Source organism: Antechinus flavipes, chromosome 2, assembly GCF_016432865.1.
Source record: "Antechinus flavipes isolate AdamAnt ecotype Samford, QLD, Australia chromosome 2, AdamAnt_v2, whole genome shotgun sequence".
Lineage (NCBI taxonomy): Eukaryota > Metazoa > Chordata > Mammalia > Dasyuromorphia > Dasyuridae > Antechinus > Antechinus flavipes.
Window position 1 is genome coordinate 229,083,090 of NC_067399.1, and position 23,267 is coordinate 229,106,356.

General features: G+C 40.9%; 1 protein-coding gene across 3 annotated transcripts in view; it reads right to left on the reverse strand.

The window, feature by feature from the left end:
- SCARA5 (scavenger receptor class A member 5) overlaps positions 1-22,566 on the reverse strand; it is a 120,907-nt gene extending 98,341 nt beyond the window's left edge. The window contains exons 1-2 of one of the 3 annotated variants that reach the window (XM_051976404.1): positions 21,734-22,566; positions 14,036-14,153 (exon numbers count right to left, since the gene is read on the reverse strand). In XM_051976404.1, coding sequence (XP_051832364.1) covers positions 14,036-14,147 — 112 coding nt within the window. In that variant the 5' untranslated portion in view covers positions 14,148-14,153; positions 21,734-22,566. Of the gene's footprint in view, positions 1-14,035; positions 14,157-21,733 lie in introns of all 3 variants that reach the window. The other 2 variants (XM_051976403.1, XM_051976405.1) reach the window with 2 other exon arrangements.
- Positions 22,567-23,267: the final 701 nt, after the last annotated feature.

A 23,267-nucleotide genomic window follows, 5' to 3' on the forward strand; every position in this document is an offset into this window, starting at 1 on the left:
CTCCCATCTCTCTGCCTTGGCATAGAGGCGCCTCCCTCTCTGGGATGCTCTCTCTCCTCCCTTCTACCTGTTACAATCCCTGCTTCTCAGCTCCAGGACCACTTCCTAGATAAGACTTTTCCTGATTCGCCTAACTACTAGAGCCTCACCCACAAAATGACCTTACATTTATTTTATACAACATTTCTATCTATCTATGTGTGTACTTATTGATTCTCCAAAAGAATGCAAACTCCTTGAAGGCAGAAGCTATTTGACCTTTTTGCTTTGTATCTGAGGAACTAGCATAGTGTCTGGAATATATGAATGCTTGTTGGTTTGAGAGAGAGAGACAGAGAAACAGAAAGAGAGAGAGAGAGACAGAGAGAGACAGAGAGACAGAGAGAGACAAAGAGAAACAGAGACACACAGAGAGAAACAGAAACAGAGACAGAGACAGAGAGATAGAGACACAGCGAAACAGAGACAGAGACAGAGAGAGACAGAGACACAGAGAGAGAAACAGAGACAGACAGAGACAGAGAAACAGAGACAAACAGAGAGAGACAGAGACAAAGAGACAGACAGAAATACAGAGAGAAACAGAGACAGAGAGACAGAAAGATAGAAACACAGAGAGAGAGACAGACAGAGAAACAGAGACAGAGACAGGCAGACAGACACAGAGAGAGAAAAAGAGAGAGACAGAGACAGAGAAACAGAGAGAGACAGACAGACAGACAGAGACACAGAGAGACAGAGACAGAGAACAGAGACAGAGAGAGAGAGACAAAGACAGAAACAGAGAAAGAGACAGAGAGACAGAAAGATAGAAACACAGAGAGAGAGACAGAGACACACACACAGACAGAGACACAGAGAGAGAGAGAGAGAAACACAGTGAAACAGAGACAGAGACAGACAGAGAGAGACAGAGACAGAGAAACAGAGACACAGAGAGAGAACAGAGACAGAGAGACAGAGACAGAGAAACAGAGATAGAGAGAGAGACAGAGACAAAGAGACAGACAGAAATACAGAGAGAAACAGAGACAGAGAGACAGAAAGATAGAAACACAGAGAGACAGACAGAGAAACAGAGACAGAGACAGGCAGACAGACACACAGAGAGAGAAAGAGAGACAGAGAAACAGAGAGAGACAGACAGACAGAGACACAGAGAGAGAAAGAGAGACAGAGAAACAGAGACAGAAAGAGAGAGACAAAGACAGAAATAGAGAAAGAGACAGAGAGACAGAAAGATAGAAACACAGAGAGAGAAACAGAGACACACACACAGACAGAGACAGAGAGAGAGAGAGAGAAACAGAGACATCTGATAAAGTACTATGCAGTGAGGAATAGAATGGTACACAATGTATGAAGTGTGTATAGTAATATAATGTGGTGTGTAATGGTAAGAAGTGGTAAGCACTGCTGTGAAGTAGTATATAGTAGTATATAGTGATGGATAGAGGTGTGTAGTGAGTGTGGTAGTGTAAAGTAGCATATAGTGGTATATGGTGGTGAGTAATGGTATGAAGTGATAAGTAATATTAAATGGTATATGGTGGTGTAGAGTGGTCTAAGATGGTAGAGGGGCCAGGAAGGGGCATATAACGCTATAAGGGGGTATAGGTGAGGAGAAGCGGGATGTAGTAGTGTGAGACACTATGTAGCAGTTTGAAGTGGTAAATATTGGTGTGTTAAGGTATGTAGTGACGTGTAATAGGGAAGAGAGGCACATACCGGAGAAGTGCTGTTCAGTGGGTGTCAGCAATATATTGTGATGTAAAGTGGGGTGATGTGTAGTAGCGGAAGCAGTATATTATGGTATGAAGAGTAATGAAAAAAAGAATTTAGCACAGAGACGTGGCAACTGGAGTCAAATCCCCCATAGACACTTAGTGACTCTGTAGCAAGTCTCTCTATGACCTTGTCTCACATCTCCAATGCCTTTTAGACATCTCAAACTGGATGCTTTGTAGACATCCTAAACTCTACATAAGTATTGGAACTGAATTCATCTTCCCCCCCGCCAAAACTCATCTTTCTTCCTAACTTTCCTATTATTTTCCTATTACTGAATCACCATCCTCCCAGTCACATAAATTTGTTCACAAGACACCTCTGTTTGCTTAAAATAGCAGAAAGAAAATTTCTATTATCCTTTCCAGGTTCCCCATTTTCAACTCCTGCTTTCTCCATCACTTTTCTGAGGGGCCAAGGGTTGACTTGGGTGTGGCATATATTCAAATACTCCTGGTATGAAAAACACTTTTATCCACTCAGAACAGAATGATTTTACTGTCCCTTCACTTAACTAGCTTGCCCCCGGTTTCCCCTGATCTATCTTGTTAAATGCCAGCACTGAATCTATAGCCAACCTGGATGCTAACCTGGCTCTGCCACTAACTCACTATGTGATCTTTGGTAAGTCATTTCACTTTTTCCAGGCCTCCGAGATCCCTTCAAGGTCACAATGCTGTCATTTACAGAGATACAAAGATAAACAAGACAGTTTTAAAAAAACAAACAAACCTCCTAAACCTCAGTTTTCTCATTTTTGAAATGGGCACAAAACTTGTATTACCCACCTCACAAGGCTGTTGTGAAATGCAAATGAGTGGGTGCTTTATTGTCTTAAAATTTTGATTTTTTATTATCTACATTTAATTGCTCCCTTTACCAAGCAGCCCATATAGGATTAATCCTTTCCAGTTATCCCTATATACATTAAAAACAATTTAAATGGTCTGCCATAAGGTTTTTAAGACGATCATTCTCCACCTATGATTAAAAAAAAGGATAATATGAATTATCCTGGCAAAGCACTTAGGATATGTGCAAGGAAAGAAGACAAACTAAGGGAGAGAAAAGAAATTAACACAGCTGCCAAAAAACTGATTTTCTTTTTCAGGCAGTAGCAATACCTCCTTAGGAGAATGAACAGATGAGACGTTCAAACTCTTTACCATGGATGGAGTACTAATGATGGTACATAATCCTTATGATTCAATCACAAAACAATTCTAGAATGGGTTTCAGAAGACCTGTTTCTACCACTTATTCATAATGTCTGAGTCTCAGCTCCTTTATTTTTAAAAAGGAGAACAATATGCTTGAACAAACTACTTCCTAGTATTGACTTGAGCTTCAAATTGAAGGGATGTGTCAGAGACCCAAAAAGAGCGAAATTCCTCTGTCCCAGACTTCAGGGAGACCACAGCATGGCCCATGCCCTAAGATATGTAAGAGCATACATCTTTCCCAGGGAGTATATACTCAATATATATACTATATTAATATATATATACACACACACTCAAAGTATATACTCTGTGCTCTTACATTGGTGGCTTAAGGTGTCTAAAGATGATGTGCACTCTAACCAAGCCAACTAATTCCAATAGATTTTAAATCTTAGCTTGTTGATCTTGGACAAATCACAAACTTGTTTGGTCTTAGTTTTCTTATCTGTAAAACGAAGCCATTAAACTAGATGACATCTAAAATTCCTTTCAATCCCTATGATTCTATGACCCCAAAATTGCCTTCCCTTGACAGAGGGTGGGATCTGTATAAGCGCATGTGCAGCCTTGGGGGCAGGGAGAGGAGAAGAAATAGAAAGAAGAAGGGAAGGGGCACAATGAGAACTGTAACGCTTGTGTTTTCACTGTTCACTCTTAGGTACTAAATTAGCTCATGCCCTGAGACTATAGCTATCCCCTCTGGTAGGCAGCCAGGCCAGTGGGCCAAGCTGCCTGAAAGGTCAGCCTGCCTTTACCGTTCCAACAACTGTAACTGTAAAAGCTCACACATGGCCAGAGAAGCTGGGTGTAGCAGTGGGTGGGGTGGGGGTGTGTGTGAGGGAAACTCTCTGCTTCAGGGAATTCCTTAATTCTATAGTAGAGAGAGGGGGGGAGAGACAAATCAATCAATAAATTAAGAGGCATTTATTAAGTTCCTACTAAGTACTGAGTTTTCAAAGATACTGAGTACTGAGGTTTCAAAGATAAACTTAACGCCATTCTTTTAAAAAACTTACACTCCGACTGGGAAAAACAGCCATCTATGCATATCTAGGCATATATAAACTATAGACAAGTCAACTGGGAGTGGGGGGCAGCGGCAACTGGGGAGACCAGGAAAGGTCTCACAAAGAAGATGCCATTTGGGCTGAATCTTGAAGGAAACTAGAGCAGAAAAAAAGGAGGAAATGAATTCTAGGCAGAGGGATTCTCAATGCAACATTTCAGATGGGAGGTGACCCCTCCAAGTTCAGCTAATGCTCAAGCCACTTTTACAGAGAAGGGCCCATGGATCACTTCTTTTGCCCTTTTCCATCAGTATTTTAGCTAATCAGAGAAGTTGGCTAAGTATCAGTCACCGAGGAAAATCCAGAGAGTCTGGTTCTGAGAGACTAAGACTTGAGACAGACACATTTCCAAGGAAAACATGATAAGGGGAAATTGAATCAATCAATTCTGAGTGACCAGGGGGGAGGGAGGGAGGTAGCATGAATGCTGAGAGGACTCAGAAAATGGGTTGGCCAGGTGGTCTGGGAGGGAGAAAGTTTGAGAAGAACGTTCCTGAAATGGGGCGGAGAATAGGAGCTAGAGTTGAATTGTGAGTAAGGTCAAAGGCTCCAGGACTTAGCAGATTACTAAAAATTGTAAGGAAAACTTCATAGCAGTCCAGAAAGTCTTTTCTTTCTGGCTTCAGCATGCCCCAGATAGGCAACACAGTGATGTTGAGTAGATAGAATATTCGAGTCAAGAAGAATCAAGTTCAAATTCTGCTATGTGGCCCTAGTGAATCGTATTTTTGCCTGCTTTGTTTTCTTAAATTGAAAAATAAAGATAATTATAGCATCTAGCTTTCATGGTTGTGAGGATTAAATGGGATAATATTTGTAAAGGACTTTTCTCATTCCTGAAGTGGAAATGCTCATACTGAAAATTTAAACTTTGGCACATCAACCAGGTCTGAGCTGACTTCTACACATTTCTCAGAGTAGGTCTGTTACTCCTCCAAAATCAGCAAATGCTACAAACCAGGTTTGATTTATATTTTTTTGATTGTCTAGACTTAAAGAAAGTGATGGAGAAAATGAAAATAATTTAGATTAAGCTTTAAAAGTGTTTCCTGTGTTTTTGGACCAGCATCCCCCTGAAATGATGGTTTGATGACCACCAATTGATCACTAATAAATAATGTTCTATCATTACCCCTTAAGTAACATGGACCAGGAAATATCCAGCAGGGGTCCACTGATAAAGAGGTACATGATAATCAAGTTGAGGAGACAAAAAGTTCATTTGGTTCAGGTGAATACACAGAGAGATGGAGTAGGATGATGTGATGGAAAGAACACTGACTCTGGAGTTGGAGGACCTGAGTTTAAATCCTACCATTGATACTGTGTCACTATGGTGAGTCATTTAGCCACTTTGGTCCTCAGTGTCTCCAAATGTACAATAAAAAGGTTGCACTAGATAACCTCTGAAATTCCAACTCTGAATCTCTCTCTCTCTCTCTCTCTGTATATATATATATATATATATATATATATATATATATATATATATATATATATATATATATATATATACATATATATATGTATATATATATATATATATATATATATATATATATATATATATATATTTTTTTTTTTTTTTTTTTTTTTTTTGCTGAGGCAATTTGGGTTGTGACTTGCCCAGGGTCACACAGCTAGGAAGTTTTAAGTGTCTGAGGCCAGATTTGAACTCAGGTCCTCCTGACTGCAGGGCTGGTGCTCTATCCACTTTTCCTTCCAGCAGCCCCTAAATATACAATTATTTTAAAAAAAAAGTGAAATGAGGTGGCTCAGTAGACAGAGCATCTGGCCTGGAATCAGGAAGATATGAGTTCAAATCTTATCTCAGTCTTTTATTAACTGTGTGACCCTGGGCAAGTCACTTAACCATGCTTGCCTTAGTTTCCTCATCTGAAAAATGAGCTAGAGGAGGAAATGGCAAACTATTCCAGTATCTTTGCCAAAAAAACCCCAAATGAGATCATCAAGAGTCACACATAGCTGAAAAAGACTGAACAACAATGAGAGATTAAAGGGTATTTACTAAAAAATAACCAAGATAAAAATAGGATAAGAAAATCAATTGCCTACTGCAAGAAAATGAAGGAGGGTTAGCTCTATGGAGTCTATGATGAAGATCAAATGGAATATACTTTCTAGTTCTGGAGAATTTTCAGTGAGCAGAGGGTAGTTAAATGACAAGAAAATGAATATCATCTTATCTCACTTAGGATACATTACAAATTCAATCTTTGTTGTCACCACTCAAGAGAAGAAAGAAAGGGAAAGTTCTTTCATTTCAAGACCATATCCCTAGAACTAGGCATTCTTTCATTCATTTTCTTTAGGGCCTAAACTAGGGAACAATAGAAGAACTTATCAGTTGAGGTATTTGAGGTCCAAATAGGAACAAACCTGAATTCTCCAGAGACCAGAATTAAGATTGAAGCTCAGAGCCTGATCTGAAACCTCACAATAGAACTGTGGGTAAAGACTCTAAAACTAACTCTAGAGCTTTTAAATAAGGATTCCTATTGATATGAAACTATACTTAGGACTGAGCTTTGTATTTAAAAGAAACATATGCCATTGTTATAATATGTCTGTAACAATTCAACTTAGATTAAAGTGAGTTGTCCATTCAGATTCAAGTAAGTAGCGATTTAATTGACTAATTATGTGGTAGTTGGAGGATTTAAGGCTAATTGTAGATTAATGAATCTAAAGTGATGTAGATAGGATTGGGAAAGCAAATAATTAATCAGTGTAATATATAGCTTAACTTCTACAATAGCTATAACTAGTTCAAATTTCCCTCTGATATCATGTTGTGGAAAACAAACCAAAATCAAGATTCTAAAACTATAGCTCCCAGGTTAAGATCAGAAGTCAAATGGAAAGACCTGTGACACAAAGAGGAATGACAGTGTGGGTAACAATAGAATGGGCAGTAGGCCTAGAAGGAATGATAGTTTAATGCTCTAAACAATTGTGAAGTTGTAATTGTGTATTACTTGGGCTATGTGTATTTTGTCCCCCAAATTCCCTGACTTGTGGTAAAGTTGAATCATACACTAAGCTGCCTGTTTAAACTGGACTGAATGGACAAAGTGGGAGATCTGGAAGCAAGTGAAGGAAAGAACTGATAGGGAATAGCTCAATTGTAAGATTCAAGAAGTCATGGGATATAGTCTAAATATCTTTGTTTACTTACAGGGCCACACATACGAGGGCTCAATAAATTTTAAAAGATTGGATCAGGGAATGAATGAATCAAAGTCTTTCAATAGAAAATTTTTTCTTTCCCTTTTATTTTTTGGTACCAGTGAAGATGAAGCCATGACAAATAAGATAGATGTGATGCCTGAAATACCTCCTAAAGTCACATCTCTGTGTTCATTGAAAGTTCTTCTCAAAACTCATCATCCCCATGATGTTTTCCCAGAATAGGAGATAACAATTATTTTTTAAGATGCAGTAACACAAAATGTCTATCTATTCACCCCATGACCATCTTGACATCTATCTTCTGACATCACCTACTTTTTCTCCATTTAGATCAGACTTCTGCATTCTAGACTGGGAATTCTAAACACTGGACCTAAAAAAAAAACATGCCCCCAATACCTGGAGAAGTTAATGCACTAACCTTTGGTTCTACTCTCTTAATTTGTGGCTATATGTGTATGCATGCGTACTAACCCCCTACATCTGGATGACTCCAGACTCCAGGTTTCACTTTCCACTCAATCACCCACCTGGGCCAACTGGAAATCTGCCTGCACATAATATTTCCCTTAGCACCTGAACTCTGCACTCCCTTTTCCATCTCTTGTTCTGGGCCCAAAAATCAAATCAATAAAGTCTTCCCTTCTAGAAAGGGCATGTCAATTGCTTGTCTTATGCATCAAATCTGCAATGTTCTTGAATTCTCCAGACCAAAATTCTCTTTCCTGGCCTTTATTCTCCCATATGTGCTATTTTCTTTGGTAAAATATAAGTTCTTTTTATATTTGTAACTTCAGAACTGAGTACATTTCCTGATAAAATAAATAATAATAACCACTTTTTCATTCATTTTCTCTAGTTATAGAATAGGTTAGGAGGCTGAAGTCCTGACCTGGAAATCAGGACCTTGGACAAGGGGGAGAAGATGAGTGTCCCACTGTGATGTCCCTGAGAGATCTAGTGCTTTTTCCCTCTGGATTCTTCCTTGCTCTCTCTGTGATATATATCTCTAGCAGAATTTGTGGCACAGAGTAGATGGTTAATAATGTGTTGATTGATTGATTGCTATCTCATTACTGAGATGTTTTGCTCCCTATAAAAACAAACTACAGCAAGGTCTCATCTTTAGGGAATTGCATTCAATCTCCCTCTTAGGTGGGAAGAAAAGGACGAATACATGATGAATCAAAGATCTTTCTGTGGATATAGTTTTATACAAAATACGTAGGAGAAACCGAGCTGAAAGACTTTGTTGGATTTCTCTGGGCTCCATGGTTCCACCTCCAGGAGGAATCCTGCCCTCTAGTGGTGCTTACAAACACTCAGATCCACTCAAACAGGAAAAAGGGGGAAAAAACACTCATTTAAGTACAGGATAACTTAAAAACCTTAGTGCAGTTTCAAGGTCCTAGACCAGCAGTTCCCAAGCAGTGTATTTTGTAGTCTTATCGTGGTAGATCTCTAAGCTCTTTGAGGCTGTCACCAGATTCCCCTTTCTTAGTTCCCCAAATCCTATCACCCAAAGCTTATTGACATTCTAAGAAATGAGGCAAGTGCAGTTGGAAGGGATGTCCCTATCCTGGCTCATGCAATTGATTATTAACAGTAGGTCACAGATCTACATGCATATGATCTGGGAAGTACCTCCATAATAGCAGATTCCAACCTATATATAATTTATATAAGTCTAATAGTGGTCTAATAGATCTCGAAAGGGTTAAATTACATGCCCACAGCTATTAAGTGTTAGAAGTATAATTTGAACCCAATGCTTATTGAGTTTTTCTAGTGCTATATATCTATCACGCCATGCTATTTCTCTTAATGTCAGTTTCTGTCTCTAAAAAAAAGTTTTCCCCTCCCTCTGAGATGATGCTCATTTAAAAAAAAAAAAAAAAAAAAAAAAAGCCTGCACACTCCTGACCTAGACTTTTACCAAGTCCTATCCTCAAGGAGAAATTCAATCTCAGATCTCATTGACTCAGAGTCTTTTCAGTAGGACCAAAAGAAGTTTGTGGATGCTTTTAGCAAACCAAGGCAGAGACAAAGGAGAAGGAAAAAGTGGAAAGGAAGAGTAAAAGTAGAAGAGGAAATCAGGGGAAGGGAGAGAAAAATATCTGGTGGTAAACGGCTGAAATACATAGAAACCCTAGAACACTAGATCTGAAGTCAGAAGAACTGAGTTTGAATCCTACTTCAGTTAATTCCTACAGACATGGTGTATAGAGAGCTGGTCTTGGAGTCAAAAAGCCTTGGATCAAAACTAGGCTTTTTTTAGTTGCATGACCCCAGTCATCCCTGAGATTCAGCTGACTCACCTAAAAATTGGAGTAAAAATTGGAGCTACTTCTCAGGATTGTTGGGAAAATTTAATGGATGTAAAATTTTCTGCAAAGCTCCATCTAAATCTGAGCTCCTTTTATTAGTTGTAACTTTAAACAAATAATTCCCTTCCCTGAGATCCCATCCTTGTCAGTTGCTGACCCACTAGTGGTCAGTGGAGTAAAAGTGAGGGGAGAGGGGAGTGCAGGGGGTGCTCTAACTGATTAGCTGATAGATGTCAGGATTCTTAGGAGGAGCATTTGATTTTGAGACACTTTGGAAGGGGAGCCCATTCGCCAAGTTCAGGAGGCTGTCTCTTTGCAGGCAGCATGCAGTTTCAGAAAGCATGTGCAACTCATTACCACGACGAGATTCTCATTTGCAGTCTGGGCTGTGTGATGTCACGAGCCTAGTGGACGGGGATGGGGCTCAGGGGAAGCAATGACTGCTATATTTTTCTGACACTAACACCTCTCTCTGGCCCTCAGAAAGCTTTGGAAGGGGGCTGTGGAGAGGAGCTGGACTCAGCCAGAACACCACCCACGCCCAAACCTCCTCCTCCTTCATTTTGCCTCTTCCTCCTCCTCCTCCCCTTGGCGCCAGCCTGGAAGGGTTCACAGCTGTACAGGCACGAAAACAATGGATAGAAATGAAGAAAAGGGAGGGGGAAAGAGAGAGGAGGAAAGTGGAGAAGCAAAGAGAGAAAAGGGAATAGGGAGCAGACCCAGATGGCTCCTTCTTTAGATTTTTTTTTTTTCCAAAGGAAAAGACATTTAGGTTCACAGGATGTTAGAGCTAGAAGAGGTCCTTGAAGGTCATGTAATCCAATTACCTCTCGTTTTACAGATGAGGAAACTGAGATATAGAGAAGGGGAAGTGGCTTGTTCAAGGTCACAGGACTACTTTAGAAATCATCTAATCTAACAATCCTTTCATTTTTCAGATGAGAATACTTTAGAACAAAAACTCTTCCATTTGTTTTGGATAGCACTTCACTTGGCAATCTCCCCCTCCCCCTCCCCATGTGCTTCAGAATCTTTGCTTGTTTTTGCCAAAAAGGATGATTTTCTCAGCAACATCTGCTATGTGGTACATCCTCAGGATGACACAGAGGACATGGTTCAAATCCCATCTTTGACATTTGCTACCTGCGTAACATTAAGCAAATTAAGGAAAAAAAAACTCAAACCCCCAAAATCTGAGTTTCCCTAGGTTCTTGTTTATTAAGTCTCTAGAACAATCTTCTACATCCATCTTTGCTATTACAGGTTTCATAGTCTCAGAAAAATCCCCTGGAACCTCTTATAACCCTCTTCCCCCTCCTCTCCATCCACCCTGACCACATCTCTTTGAGTAACTTCCAGTATCTCTAGTTTGCTGGATTTCAACTAGGCTTCCTCTGCTACCTTGTACCATTAGGCCTTATCAGCCCTAATCTCCTCATCTGTAAGATTAGCATCTTGGAAGTCCTTTCCAACTCCTATGATCCTTCCTCAAATGTGCTGTTTGTGAACTACAGGCAGAAGAGGACTGACTTAGGGGTTGAAAGATCTTGAGCTGTAGTTTTCTTATCTATAAAATAATGGATTGGACTAGAAGACTTCTTATGTCCCTTCAGGGGCAGTTAGGTAATATATGGGATAAAGTACAGAGCCCGGAGTCAGAAGGACCTGAGCTCAAATCCTGCCTCAGACATGTAATCGTTGTGTGACCCTGGATAAGTCACTTATGTCCATTTGCTTCTGTAAAATGAGCTGGAGAAGGAAATGGCAAGTATCTCTGCCAAGAAATCCCATACGGGGCTATGAAGAGTCAGACATTATTGGGGGAAAAAAATTAAACAGTGCTCCCTTAAGCTCTGTCCTTCCATGTCCCCAAAAAGGGCCGCGATGACAACCAACTACTGTTAGGACAAATCTGGGAGAGATTTCACACAATTATAGACTTTTAGTATCAGAAGGGGAGTTCAGCAACCATCAAGCCAGCTGGTATCTTAAAAAGCATCCCTACTATAACATTAAAAAAAAAAAATCAATGATCATGTTTGTTAAGCACCTACTATGTGCCAGGTATTGTTCATGATGCTGGAGCTATAATTAAGAAAGGCCCCAGAAGTGGGAGTTGGTGTTTATGTTTTCCCTGCCAAGGAAAATGACCTTGAGAGAAGTTCTGAAGGAAATGGGGGATTCTGAGAGGCCCGGGTGAGGTTGGAGTGTGCTCTAGGCATGGAGGACAGCCAGTACAGAGTCAGAGCAGGGAGCTGGAGGTTCATGCTTGAGGAACATTAGGAAGGCCAGTTTGCCTGAACTGTGGAAGGAAGGGGAGGCCAAACATATGGTCATCTTCAAGCCTGTTTAAAGACCTCAAGTGAGGGGAAACCAGCCATCTTCCACAACAAGCCAAACGTCTTTTGTACAGCTCTGATTTTTAGGAAGTTTTTCCTCTCATCAAGCTTAAATTTGTTTCCAAAGTTGGCTGTAAGATTAGAGGTAGCATGAAACCAGAAAGGTTTGAAGGACCTGGGTTCAAATCTCAGTTTTTTCCTTTCATACCTGAATGACTTTGAACAAATCATGACACCTCTAAGCCTCTTTTGTAAAATGAAGAGGTCGAATTAGATGATCTCTAAAACTGCCGCCAATTCTAGGTCTGGAGGACAGCCAGTGACCCAATGATCTATTTCTGTGAAATTATCTGAGACAAGGCCCCCCATAAGGCTTATATGATTTAGGAGGAGCCAGAAGTCTAGCTAGGAGGTCTTGGGTTCCAGTCAGTCCTAAATAAGGGTCTGTAATGAAGTCCTGGACAGCCAGGATATGGAAATGGTCCTGCTCTAAGAAGATCTTAACATCTTTTTCTTGTTGTTGTTCAGTCATTTTTTGGTGATCTCATTCGGAGTTTTCTTGGCAAAAATACTAGATACATAAAAAAATACATTTTCTTCCCCAGCTCATTTTCACAATTGAGAAAACTGAGGCATACAGGGTCACACAATAAGTGTCTGAGGCCAGGTCTAAACTTAGGAGTTAGGAAAACTCCAGGCCCAACATTCTGTCTACTGCTATCCACTAGCTGCCATAATTTTCTTCATCACAGTTTTAAAAAAGATGCTCCATTTTGCAAGGCCTCTAATCTTCACCCTAGCTATTGTTCTAGTTGGAAGGTCTACAAGAAAAAAAAAAGAAGCTTCTTGAATTGGTTTGACTTTCTGATATTTTAAGCCTCTTCTGCCTATTGTGTCATCCCAATTCTTTTAGCATTGTGCCCCTCTTTCTCCTTCCTGTCTTGTTTTACCTCTTTCTCTCCCCCACTCTCCATGATTATTCTTCCTTGACTGCTCTCCTCTGCCCCTCACTCACCCCTTTTCCTTCCCTCTCCCTAGTTATTTCCCTCTTATGAGACAGGGATTCTGGAGAAGGGGATGTCACAATCTAGCTGGGGCTTTGTGGACCTGCAAGAAGAAAGCAGATCATGGTTGGCTTAGGATCTCCCCTAAATCCCCTTAGAAACTAAAGAAATGGGGAAAGTTGTGATCCCAGTTTAACAAACTTTTAAGTTGCCACTCTAAACCAGCTCCCCTGCTTCTCCAAACTTTCGACCTCAGCTATATTTCCCTATTCCCTCCCAAACAATAGCCAAGAACATAGAATTCAGGGGGGATGGAAAGAACAAAATTCAATAGAGGAAGCTTTGGGGAAAACACATTTTGGTCCATTTGTTTCCATATTTATGCCATCTCCTTGAAATTGCACTAGGGCAGCGACCATGATTGTTTTTATTACTTTGAATATTTGGTACAGCATGGTACAAAGAAAGAACACTGGTGCTATATCATCCAAAAGATCTGGGGTCAAATTCCAGTTCTGCCACTTACTATAAGTATGGCACATCTATTAGCATTGTGCTTTAATCTGGGACTGGAAATTGGACCAGATGATTTCTGTAGGGTCCCTTCCAGCTCTATATCTATGATCCTTTGAATGATATTATATTCATTAATCCACCAAATTTGACAAACAAGAGATCATTGATGACTTTGGAGACAGTAGTTTTAGTAGATAGGAAGCCAAATTGCAAGTGGTTGAGTAGTAAGAGAAAAAGAATGGAGGCAAGAACAATACAGCTTTTTTTCTAGGAATCTGGCTGTCAAAGGGAGAAGAAATAGAGGTTAACAGTTTATGAAGATTAAACATGAAAACACATGCAAAAAATGCTTTGCAAAGCATAAAGTACTCCATGTGCATTAGAGCTCTGAGTATCCCAAAAGCAAAGCTAATGTTAGATCTAATGGTCACAACATTTTCAGGATTAGAGCTGAGACCTTAAATCACAAAGTCTTCTCCCCCACCCCCCCACCCCCGGCTGCTCTTTCCAGCACAGATTCTGGTACTACTCTTGAGGGATGAGAACAGTAGTACTTACCATCTTCACATAGATTCAGTTTGGACAAGCTCCTGCCCTCGAAAGTCTCTTCAAAGATGGAGCCGTTCTCCCGATCCCCAAAGCTGTGCAAATACATCCCTTTATTCTCCATTGGGTCCTGCTGCAGACAGAGAAACATGGTAGAAAAAAATAAGAGATGTGTATAGAGAGGGGAGAGGAAGAAAAGGAGGGAGAGACAGAGACAGATAGACACAGAGGAAGAGAGAAAAACACCCAGAGAAAAACATAGACAGAGAGACAGAGAGAGAGAGAGATATGAAAAATACAAACTACAAAATAAAAATGTACTCCACCCTTACTTCTGTCCCCTAAGACTCTCCCAAATCAAAATAAAAGACTACTCAGGAATAATAGTTACTGATATCATATAGCCCTTTAAGGTTTACAAATAGGTTTACATACACTCTCTCAACTGATCCTCACAGCAATCCTATAAAGAAAATATTCTAAATAAAATAATCCTCATTTTACAGATGAAGAAATTGACATTGAGGTTTAAAAGCTAGGGCATCCCAGGTTGCATTAAGAGAGGCATGGTTTCCAAGAATAAAGAGATGATAATACCTTTCCCCAGACAGAACTAACTAGACGCAGGGATCCTCAAACTTTTTAAATAGGAGGCCAGTTCACTGTCCCTCAGACTGTTGGAGGGCTAGACTATAGTAAAAACAAAAACTTTGTTTTGTGAGCCTTTAAATAAAGAAACTTCATAGCCCTGGGTGAGGGGGATAAACGTCCTCAGCTGCTGCATCTGGCCCACAGGCCATAGTTTGAGGACCCCGATCTAGAATATCACATTCATTTCTAGGAACCAGGGTTTAGAAAGGATAATGACAAACTGAGGAAGGTCCTGAGGAAGGCAATGAGGTTGATGAAGGGTCTTGAGTTCATGGCATATGAGGATCAGTTGATTTTTAGATCCCTCTTTTCCTCTTCTTCTCATAGAAAAGCCCCTTTACATATGTCTCCTGAATGTCTCCTGACTCCTTTATTCCAGTTTCTTTATAAAGACTTGTCCCTTCTCCTTGCCAAGGCCAACTTTGTGGCCTTGATTCCATCCCTATTTGGCTTCTGCAGATTTCCCTCTCAATCATCACCTCTATACCAGGGCTTCTTAAACTTTTTCCACTCATGACTCCTTTTCACCAGAGAAATTTTTATGTGATCCCAGGTATATAGGTACATAAAATAGATATACAAATCAAACATTTACTGATAATGAATCATAATTTTGCAACTCCCACATTCACTTACATGATCCTCCAAATATTCTAGTGTTTTATCTACCCAACCACTCTATATTGAACTACCTTGGCTTTATTACTTTCCTATCTATTCTGTATGTTCTTATATGTGTCCTTGTTGTTTCCCTGTTAGGATGTAAGCTTCTTCTGAGTAACAATTGTTTCATTCTTTCTTTCTATTTATATTCCCCAAACCCATTACGGTGCCTGACACATACTAGATACTTTATGAATTCTTGTTGATCAATTGAGGAAACAGAGCATGCTTAGTTTGGAAAACAGAAGACAGTATGGGTTATGGATGAGTGGGAGGGAGGGGAATGAAGGGATAGGCTGACTGGGGAGGGAAGACATAATAGCTGTCTTCAAATACTTGGGAGGTTGTCATATGGAAGAGGGTCTAACTTTACTCTGTTGGATCCTGTGGACATTTCTTTTAGGTAAGAATAGGATTAGTTGGCAGCCAGGATCCCTTCTGGTGCTAAGATTTCATGATTCTGTGATCCTGAAACTGGGTCTCTCCTGACTCCAAGTTGAGTAATTACTACTATTAATAACAATAGTGTGAGGTGATGTTGGTGATAGTTGCAGCAGAAGCAGTAGTAGTAGCAGCACTAATAGTAATCGTAGAAGTAGCAGTGATAGGAGTAGTAGTAGCAACAGTAGCAGCAGCAGCAGTAATAGTAGCAGCAACAGTGGCTACAGTAGTAGAAGCAGTAATAGTAGTAGTCATAGTCATAGTGTAGTAGTGGTAGTGGTGGTGGTGGTGGTGGTAGTAGTAGTAATAGTTTAGTAGTAGTAGTAGTGGTAGTGTAGTAGTAGTTGTAGTAGTGATAGAAGTAGTAGTTTAGTAGTAGTAATAGTAGTAGTAGTTTAATAGTAGTAGTGGTAGTGATAGTAATAGTAGTAGTAGTGATAGTAGTAGTAGTTTAGTAGTAGTAGTAGTGATAGTAGTAATAGTGGTGATAATAGTAGTAGTTTAGTAGTAGTAGTGATAGTAATTTAGTTTAGTAATAGTAGTACTAGTGATAGTGGTGGTAGTAGTAGTAGTAGTAGTAACCAACATTTATATAGTTCTAATTAAGTTTCCAGGCATTGTGCTAAGAACTTTATAATCATTATCTCATTTAATCCTCACAACAACTCTGGGAGGCTAGTACAATTATTATCTCCATTTTACAATGAAGAAACAGAGGCAAATGAAGGTTAAGTGACTTGCCCAGGGTCATACACTAATCAATGTTTTAGGCAAAATTTGAACTCAAGTCTTCTGAACTCCAGGTGCAGCATTCTATTCACTGTGCCAATAGTTGCCTCAGCAATTTTTCCATCACCAGCCCCCAATTTCTGAATGACAGAATCATAAAACTTTGAAGTTAAAAGGGACCTCAGCAGTATGATGCCTACCTGAAAAGGATCTCCAACATCACAACAACAAGTAGTCACCCAAGCTTGCTTGGAATCTTCAAATCAGAAAAGCCTCCAGAAAAGCTTCGTCATTCCTAGCCTATTCCATTGACTTCTCAGGTCTTAAAAGAACCAAGTTTCTAGGCAACAGGGGCTTCAATATCCTTGGAGTGGCTCCTTTTTTACTTTACAATCCCAGGAGTGAGGCTAAAGTTTACAAAGCTCAAAGCACACTCTGTCCTATGTTGGGGACAGAAGGGATAAAACCTCCTCTACCCCATGGAATGAGCTAGAAGCTGGTTCTGGGTTTCAATGGAACACAAGAGGAGAGAGATAACAACTGGAATTTGAGCTAAGGATTGTTGGGCTGGGTTTCCTTACTGTCCTTTCCTGTGCATGTCTTGGGAGGGAGTAAAATTGATCAGAAAAGAGTGAAATGATATAGGAATTATAGACCCAAAACTCTTAGAGCTTCATAGAATCTTAAAATATTTCTAGTTCAGCCTTCTAGAAGGCAAAACATTAATATAATACCCAATTAGTAGATGTGGCAACCAATAAGGAGGAATGCTCTAATTCCATTCAGGTGAACCAGATAAAAGGGGATCAGAAACCTGTGGCTCCTCCAAAACCCACACATCTAGCTCCAATCTGAGATGCTTCTGGCACTCGAAGTCAAAGGACAAAGTTCTGCCACCTTGCCTCCTCATTCCTGTACAGTTTTTCCTTCTTAAGTTGATTAGCCAATATAGTTTAGGGACATAAACTTTGCCTATTTCAATGGCCAAGCTGAAAGTTAACTTCCAGATCATCAGTCCATGTCTAAAATTTACAGATGAGGAAACATTTCAGATCCCTTATCTGTGAAATGGGGATAATCCAAAGCATGAATTCTTTCCTTGCAGTTCCTCAGTGTGCCATTTCCTTTTCTTTCAAGTAAAGTCATTTTTGTTTTTTATTTTATTTTATTTTTTTTTGTAAAGTCATTTTTGACAAAATTTCTTTAATTGTGGGTAGTGACCCCATATAGAGTTGTGTAACTGAATATGGGAATTATGAAATTATGATTTATTATCACTAAATGTTTGATTTGTATGATTATTTTATATCCCTATATACCTGGGATCATGCAATAATTTCTAAGTCAAAAGGGGGCATGAATGTAAAAAAATCTAAGAAGCCCTGATTTATAGCATTCTCTTGTCCATTTTGGACCTGGAAGATGAAAAGACATACAGGATCATCCTTTCCCTTTAAATTTATTCTTTTCCCTCTAAGACTAACAATAAATTCCCATAATCTGGACAGCATCTCCCTGACACCTACCTGCAGTACCTTCCTCTCAGTCATGTTTTAAGGAGAAATACTGGAAGATGCTAAAAAAAGGTAAATTGTTATCTTTAAAGAGATGGGTTTTCAGGTCTGAAGGAAATTGGGGGTGGAAGAAATTAAAGACTCTCTCATGGAAGCAGCATTATAATTGTGTTTTAAAAAGTGGGTAGGCATTCAGCTGGCAAAGGGAAAGAGCAAAGGCAAGGCTTAGAGCTGGAGTCCCATGTAATTACATATTGTAATCTCAGCCATCTCAGACCTTGGGCATCTAGTTTGAGTGGAACTTAAAAGAGATAAGCCAAGCCATTGTACAAACTTTCCGGTATGCCTGGGAGGTTCTCACATCTCCCCTCCATCCAGCTGTCCACATGACTGGGATGTTCTCACACCATCTCTTCTCAAAGCTTATCTCTGGGGCTATCTTCACAAGCCCTGTCCTCCCTCAGTTATAAGTGGTTTTATCCCCAAACAAAATTATTCTTTATTTCCTTGTCTGTTTATTTCTTGTTTCTTATTAATAGAAGATAAACTATTTGAGGGCATGGATTATTCCTTTTTTTTTTTGTCTTTGCATTCCTAGTGCCCAAAAGGCAGTGTTGCATAATGGTTACATAGGTGGTCTTTGAACCTGAAAACCTACTTCTGTCCTATAAGATTACAAGTTTCAGAGAAGGTACTAATCTACATTGATAGCAATACTTTCTTCAACAAGGTGTTCCCTAAGCCAACAAAATAACTGGCATACATCCAAATGTTATCTTTATCTTCTAAGGCTTTTTCGTAAATATTTGCTGGATTGGATTGAATGGAAGGCTAAGTGATTTCCCTAAGGTCCATAGCTAAGCATTCCATGCTTCTAGAGGCAGAACAGGACTAGATGATGGGTCCCCTTAGATCCTCTCAGGCCACTCTTAGATGTAACGTCCATCTCCCCACTGGTCACTCCAACATACAGATGATTCTGTATCCTGACCACTTCTTTCAGTCCTGCCTTTCTCCATGATTCCTTTCTCCTGCCCTATAAGATCTGAGTCATCTCACCCCCACCTCCAGGTTGTCAGAATCTGAGTTCCTGCAGATCAGCATTTTCTCTCCAAATCCTCCACCCCTTCTCCAGGGAGGAGGGTTTGGTGGGGTCTGCACAGTCACATAGTGGCGGAGCTGGAAGGGGCCTCCTCTCTCCTTTCATCAACACTCCGACACCCCTCCTCTCTGGCCACTCTCTGCACTGAAGGTGCAAAGCACAAGACATTTTTCTTTTTAAACCCAGCCCTGGCGGCTCTCTTTGCCAAGAACAATAGCCCCTGACAGCCAGAGGGAAGGTCGAGGTGAGATCAGATGTGTGGGCATCTCCAAAAATAAAGAAAGCTGCCTTCATGAATTCTGCTATGTTTACATGCTGAAAACATACAGATCCTCCCACTCCTCATCTGCCCTACCCCTGTTTCTCCTTTTCTTGCCTTCCCCTCAGAGCTTAGACTGAAGCTGAAATGTGTGCCTTGTTATCATATAACTCTAAAGCCACTTTTTGCCTTTCCCTCCTCCATAGTCTTTTCCTCATAACTCCCTTCCTCCCCACCTCCCAGCTGCGGTGCAGGAAAGCATCCCAGCTTGCAGGAGCGTGTGTGTGTGTGTGTGTGTGTGTGTGTGTGTGTGTGTGTGTGTGTTGGAAGAGAGAGAACCTTTGCAAAGCAGAGGCCAGATGTTAGTGAGATGAGTTTGGCAATGCTGGGCTAATTCTGTTGGAAGTTTGTAACTTGGAAGGAAAGCATCAGAATGTTCTGTCTACTACAAGTTGTATTTGGGGTATTTTGGACCCTAAGATTATCAGTCCCTTCCAAATATCTGTTCTTAGGGATGGATCAACAAGCAACAGTGTTATATTAATAGCAACAATGATGATGGTGATAATAAACACACATACACACACACACCTTCCAGTTTCATGGTACTTTCTCTGCAGACAGGTTATTGGCAACTGTCCAGTCCTGGGAACACAAGTTCACCATTTTGGATACCCCTCTAAAGAGCCAGAGACAGCGAAGAGAGTGAGGATAGTATATAGCACCTTGGACAAGACTCTTAAGCTCTCTGGATCTCAGTTTCCTCATCTGTTAAAGGAAGAAGTTGGGTTGTATGATCGTTAAGCTCCTTCCCTGCACTGAATAAGTAGGATTGTCCAGGACTAGCCTCATCTGATCTTTTTGGAAGTCAGGAAAAATGCTGGGAGAAAAAAGTAGCCATTGTGTACTTTAGAAGGAGAGGAGCACATACTGGAGATTTTAATGCAGAATCGACAACAGATTATAGAGGGAAAACATGTCAATTCAAACTCAGCAGCTTTTAAAGCAAAGGGGCAAGGGACCTCTTTTTGTAAAGGGATCTTTTATAAATATGATGACCACGCTGCTCAGCACTCGAAAAATTCTGAGACATTTAAAAAGATAAATCAGATATTAAAACTCAACTTCCAAACAAATCCTTATTACTATGCAAAAACAATCTATGCTGATGGTTTTCTCTCTTTCTCGTAAGACTTTCATCTACCTATGGCTGAAACTACCTTTCACCTACAAGTCATATTGGCTCTATTTGACAAAAACCAGGGACAAAAGTTTGTTGCCCAAACATAGAGAGAGTTGGATTAAGTTCAAATCCTGCCCCTAATATTTAACTGCCTGGATAACTTTGGAAACATACATTCCCTTTCTGGGTGTCAGTTTTCATATCTATAAAAGTGAGTTCTAGTTCTAAATAAATATAATTCTATGATTAAGACCCAGATTCTCAGTCCCCTTCTCTCAACATTAGTGAGAATGGTTCCTGCACCCCTTTGGGATTGGGGAGGGGCACAGGCCTTGCTCCTCACTGGAGTTTCTCCCTGGTCTAGGATTTTGCTCAGGTGCACTTGTTACTTTTCCTTGATCCTTGGATCTTCTCATATTAGACTAGTCAGACCCAAAGAAAATAAGCAAGAATGATGATTTCCTCTGGAGGGAACATCACTAAACAGATGGAATTACTTTGCCCCATATCTTTACTATTACTTAGTAGAGCTTGGAATCATAACTCAAAATTTTTGATTGTTAAATGGTGTGTCCCCAAGTTCCATCCAATGGTAGGAAGGAGATTTTGTAGATTTTGTAGTCAGGAAACCTGATTTCAAATTCTCCCTCCAGTATCTGTGGGACCTTGACAAATCATTTAGCCCTCCCTTGAGCCTCAGTTTCCTTATCTGTAAAATGTGGGGGGATTGGACCAGATGGCCTCTGAGGTCCCTTCTAGTTCCAGATCCAGGAACTAGAATCCTGTACTCCTGTCACCTGCCCCCATACACATATATGCAGGATGAGCATGCAGAGCAATGTGTTATAACCTAGATCATCCCCAGGCCATTCTCAGAAGACCCAATTGACCTCTCATAGCTACTGGTCTGTCATCTAGGCTGCCAAATGTAAGCATCATCCTCCCAAACCCGGGTGCTTCCTTATGCTAACCGGGGCTCAAGGGTTAAATTGTTCATTGACCTGGTCAATGCGAGGGGGCCAAAGGAGAAGGCGGATGCTCTGCACGCAAAGCCAACATTCAAAGAGATACCCACCATCGTTGGCTGCTTGGCTTCTGCCAGACTTCCTAAAGCACTCTCTTCCCTTCCCACAGCCTCCTAGCGGCTTTGAGTAGATGTCAGGCTTACCTGTGGGTGTCTGTCTTCTGCAGACCAGAGGGATCCCTTTAGTTTCCAGAGTGAGCCATGGCAGGAACAGAACTAGCTACTGTCACAGCAATGAGCAGAGTGGAGGTCGGAGATTGCTTGCTTACATAGGCAATTCTTCCAAAGCCAGTCAGATCCAGTGGGGGTCATAGAAAGGTCCCAAGCAGAAGCAGAGATCCAGTGGATCCTCTTTGCAGACCTGCTGGTCTTGCCTTCTTTGCACAGACTTGCAAAATAAGGTTCCCTTCTTGAAGACAGCCAAGTCAATAGGTGAGTCCCAGCATTCTCTAAAAACTGTGGGAGCGGTGGGAGGCGACCCTAGGCAAGGCCTGTGGCTGGAGAAGCTGTCAGCTCTTCCTGGAGTCCTCAGCCACCTTTTACCAAGGAGCAGCACTCAGAAGATGCTTTGTGGAGACACCCAGCAACTCTACTGGGTCCTGAGATGGGAACTGTAGCTGGAAGTCTTTAGAAAGTTCTTGGAGGAGTAGCTATTACTTCAGAGGCCAGGGTATGAACCCCCTCTTGTGTCCAAGGAGAAGTACTGCAGCCTTATGCTAGGATGCACTTGGGGGAATATAAAGCAATGAGCCCGGATGGTTAGAGGACTGGAACTTAGATGTTTAACTGAGCGGTAATAAATGTTGCACTTAAAGCAGGAACAAAGTCAGCTGGGGGTGGTAGCTAGCCGCTGGGGAGATGCTTGATAGGCTCATAGATATAGAGAAGGATTTTTTCTGGAAGGGTCTTTGAAGTTATTCATTTTATAGATGAAGAATCTGAGGCCTGGGGAAGGGAAAAGATTTGGCCAGGTAAGAAGTGGGATTGTAACCCGAGGCTCTGGCTCCAGAATAAGGCTCCTTCCTCTACACACATGGCTGACCTTGGGACTAAAAGCATTGTGTGTGTGTGTGTGTGTGTGTGTGTGTGTGTGTGTGTGTGAAAAAGAGAGACAGTGACAGAGACAGAGAGAGAAAGAGACAGGGAGAGACAGACACAGAAAGAGGGAGGGAGGGAGAAAAGAAGAAAGAGAGAGAGGGAAAGAGGCAGAGGGAAGGAGGAAAAGAGACAGAGACAGAGAGAAAAGAGAAATAGAGAGAGAGATAGAGAGAGAGAGACAGAGAGAGAGAGAGACAGGGAGAGACAGACACAGAAGGAGGGAGGGAGGGAGAAAAGAAGAAAGAGAGAGAGGGAAAGAGGCAGAGAGAAGGAGGAAAAGAGACAGAGACAGAGAGAGAAAAAAGAAACAGAGAGAGAAGAAAGAAACAGAAAGGAGAGAGAGAGACAGAGACAGAGACAGATACACAGAGAGAAAGAGAGACAGAGACAGACACAGAGACAGAGACAGAGACAGTGACAGAGACAGAGAGAGAAAGAGACAAGGAGAGACAGACACAGAAAGAGGGAGGGAGAAAAGAAGAAAGAGAGAGAGGGAAATAGGGAGAGGGAAGGAGGAAAAGAGACAGAGACAGAGACACAGAGAGAAGAGAAATAGAGAGAGAGACAGGGAGAGACAGAC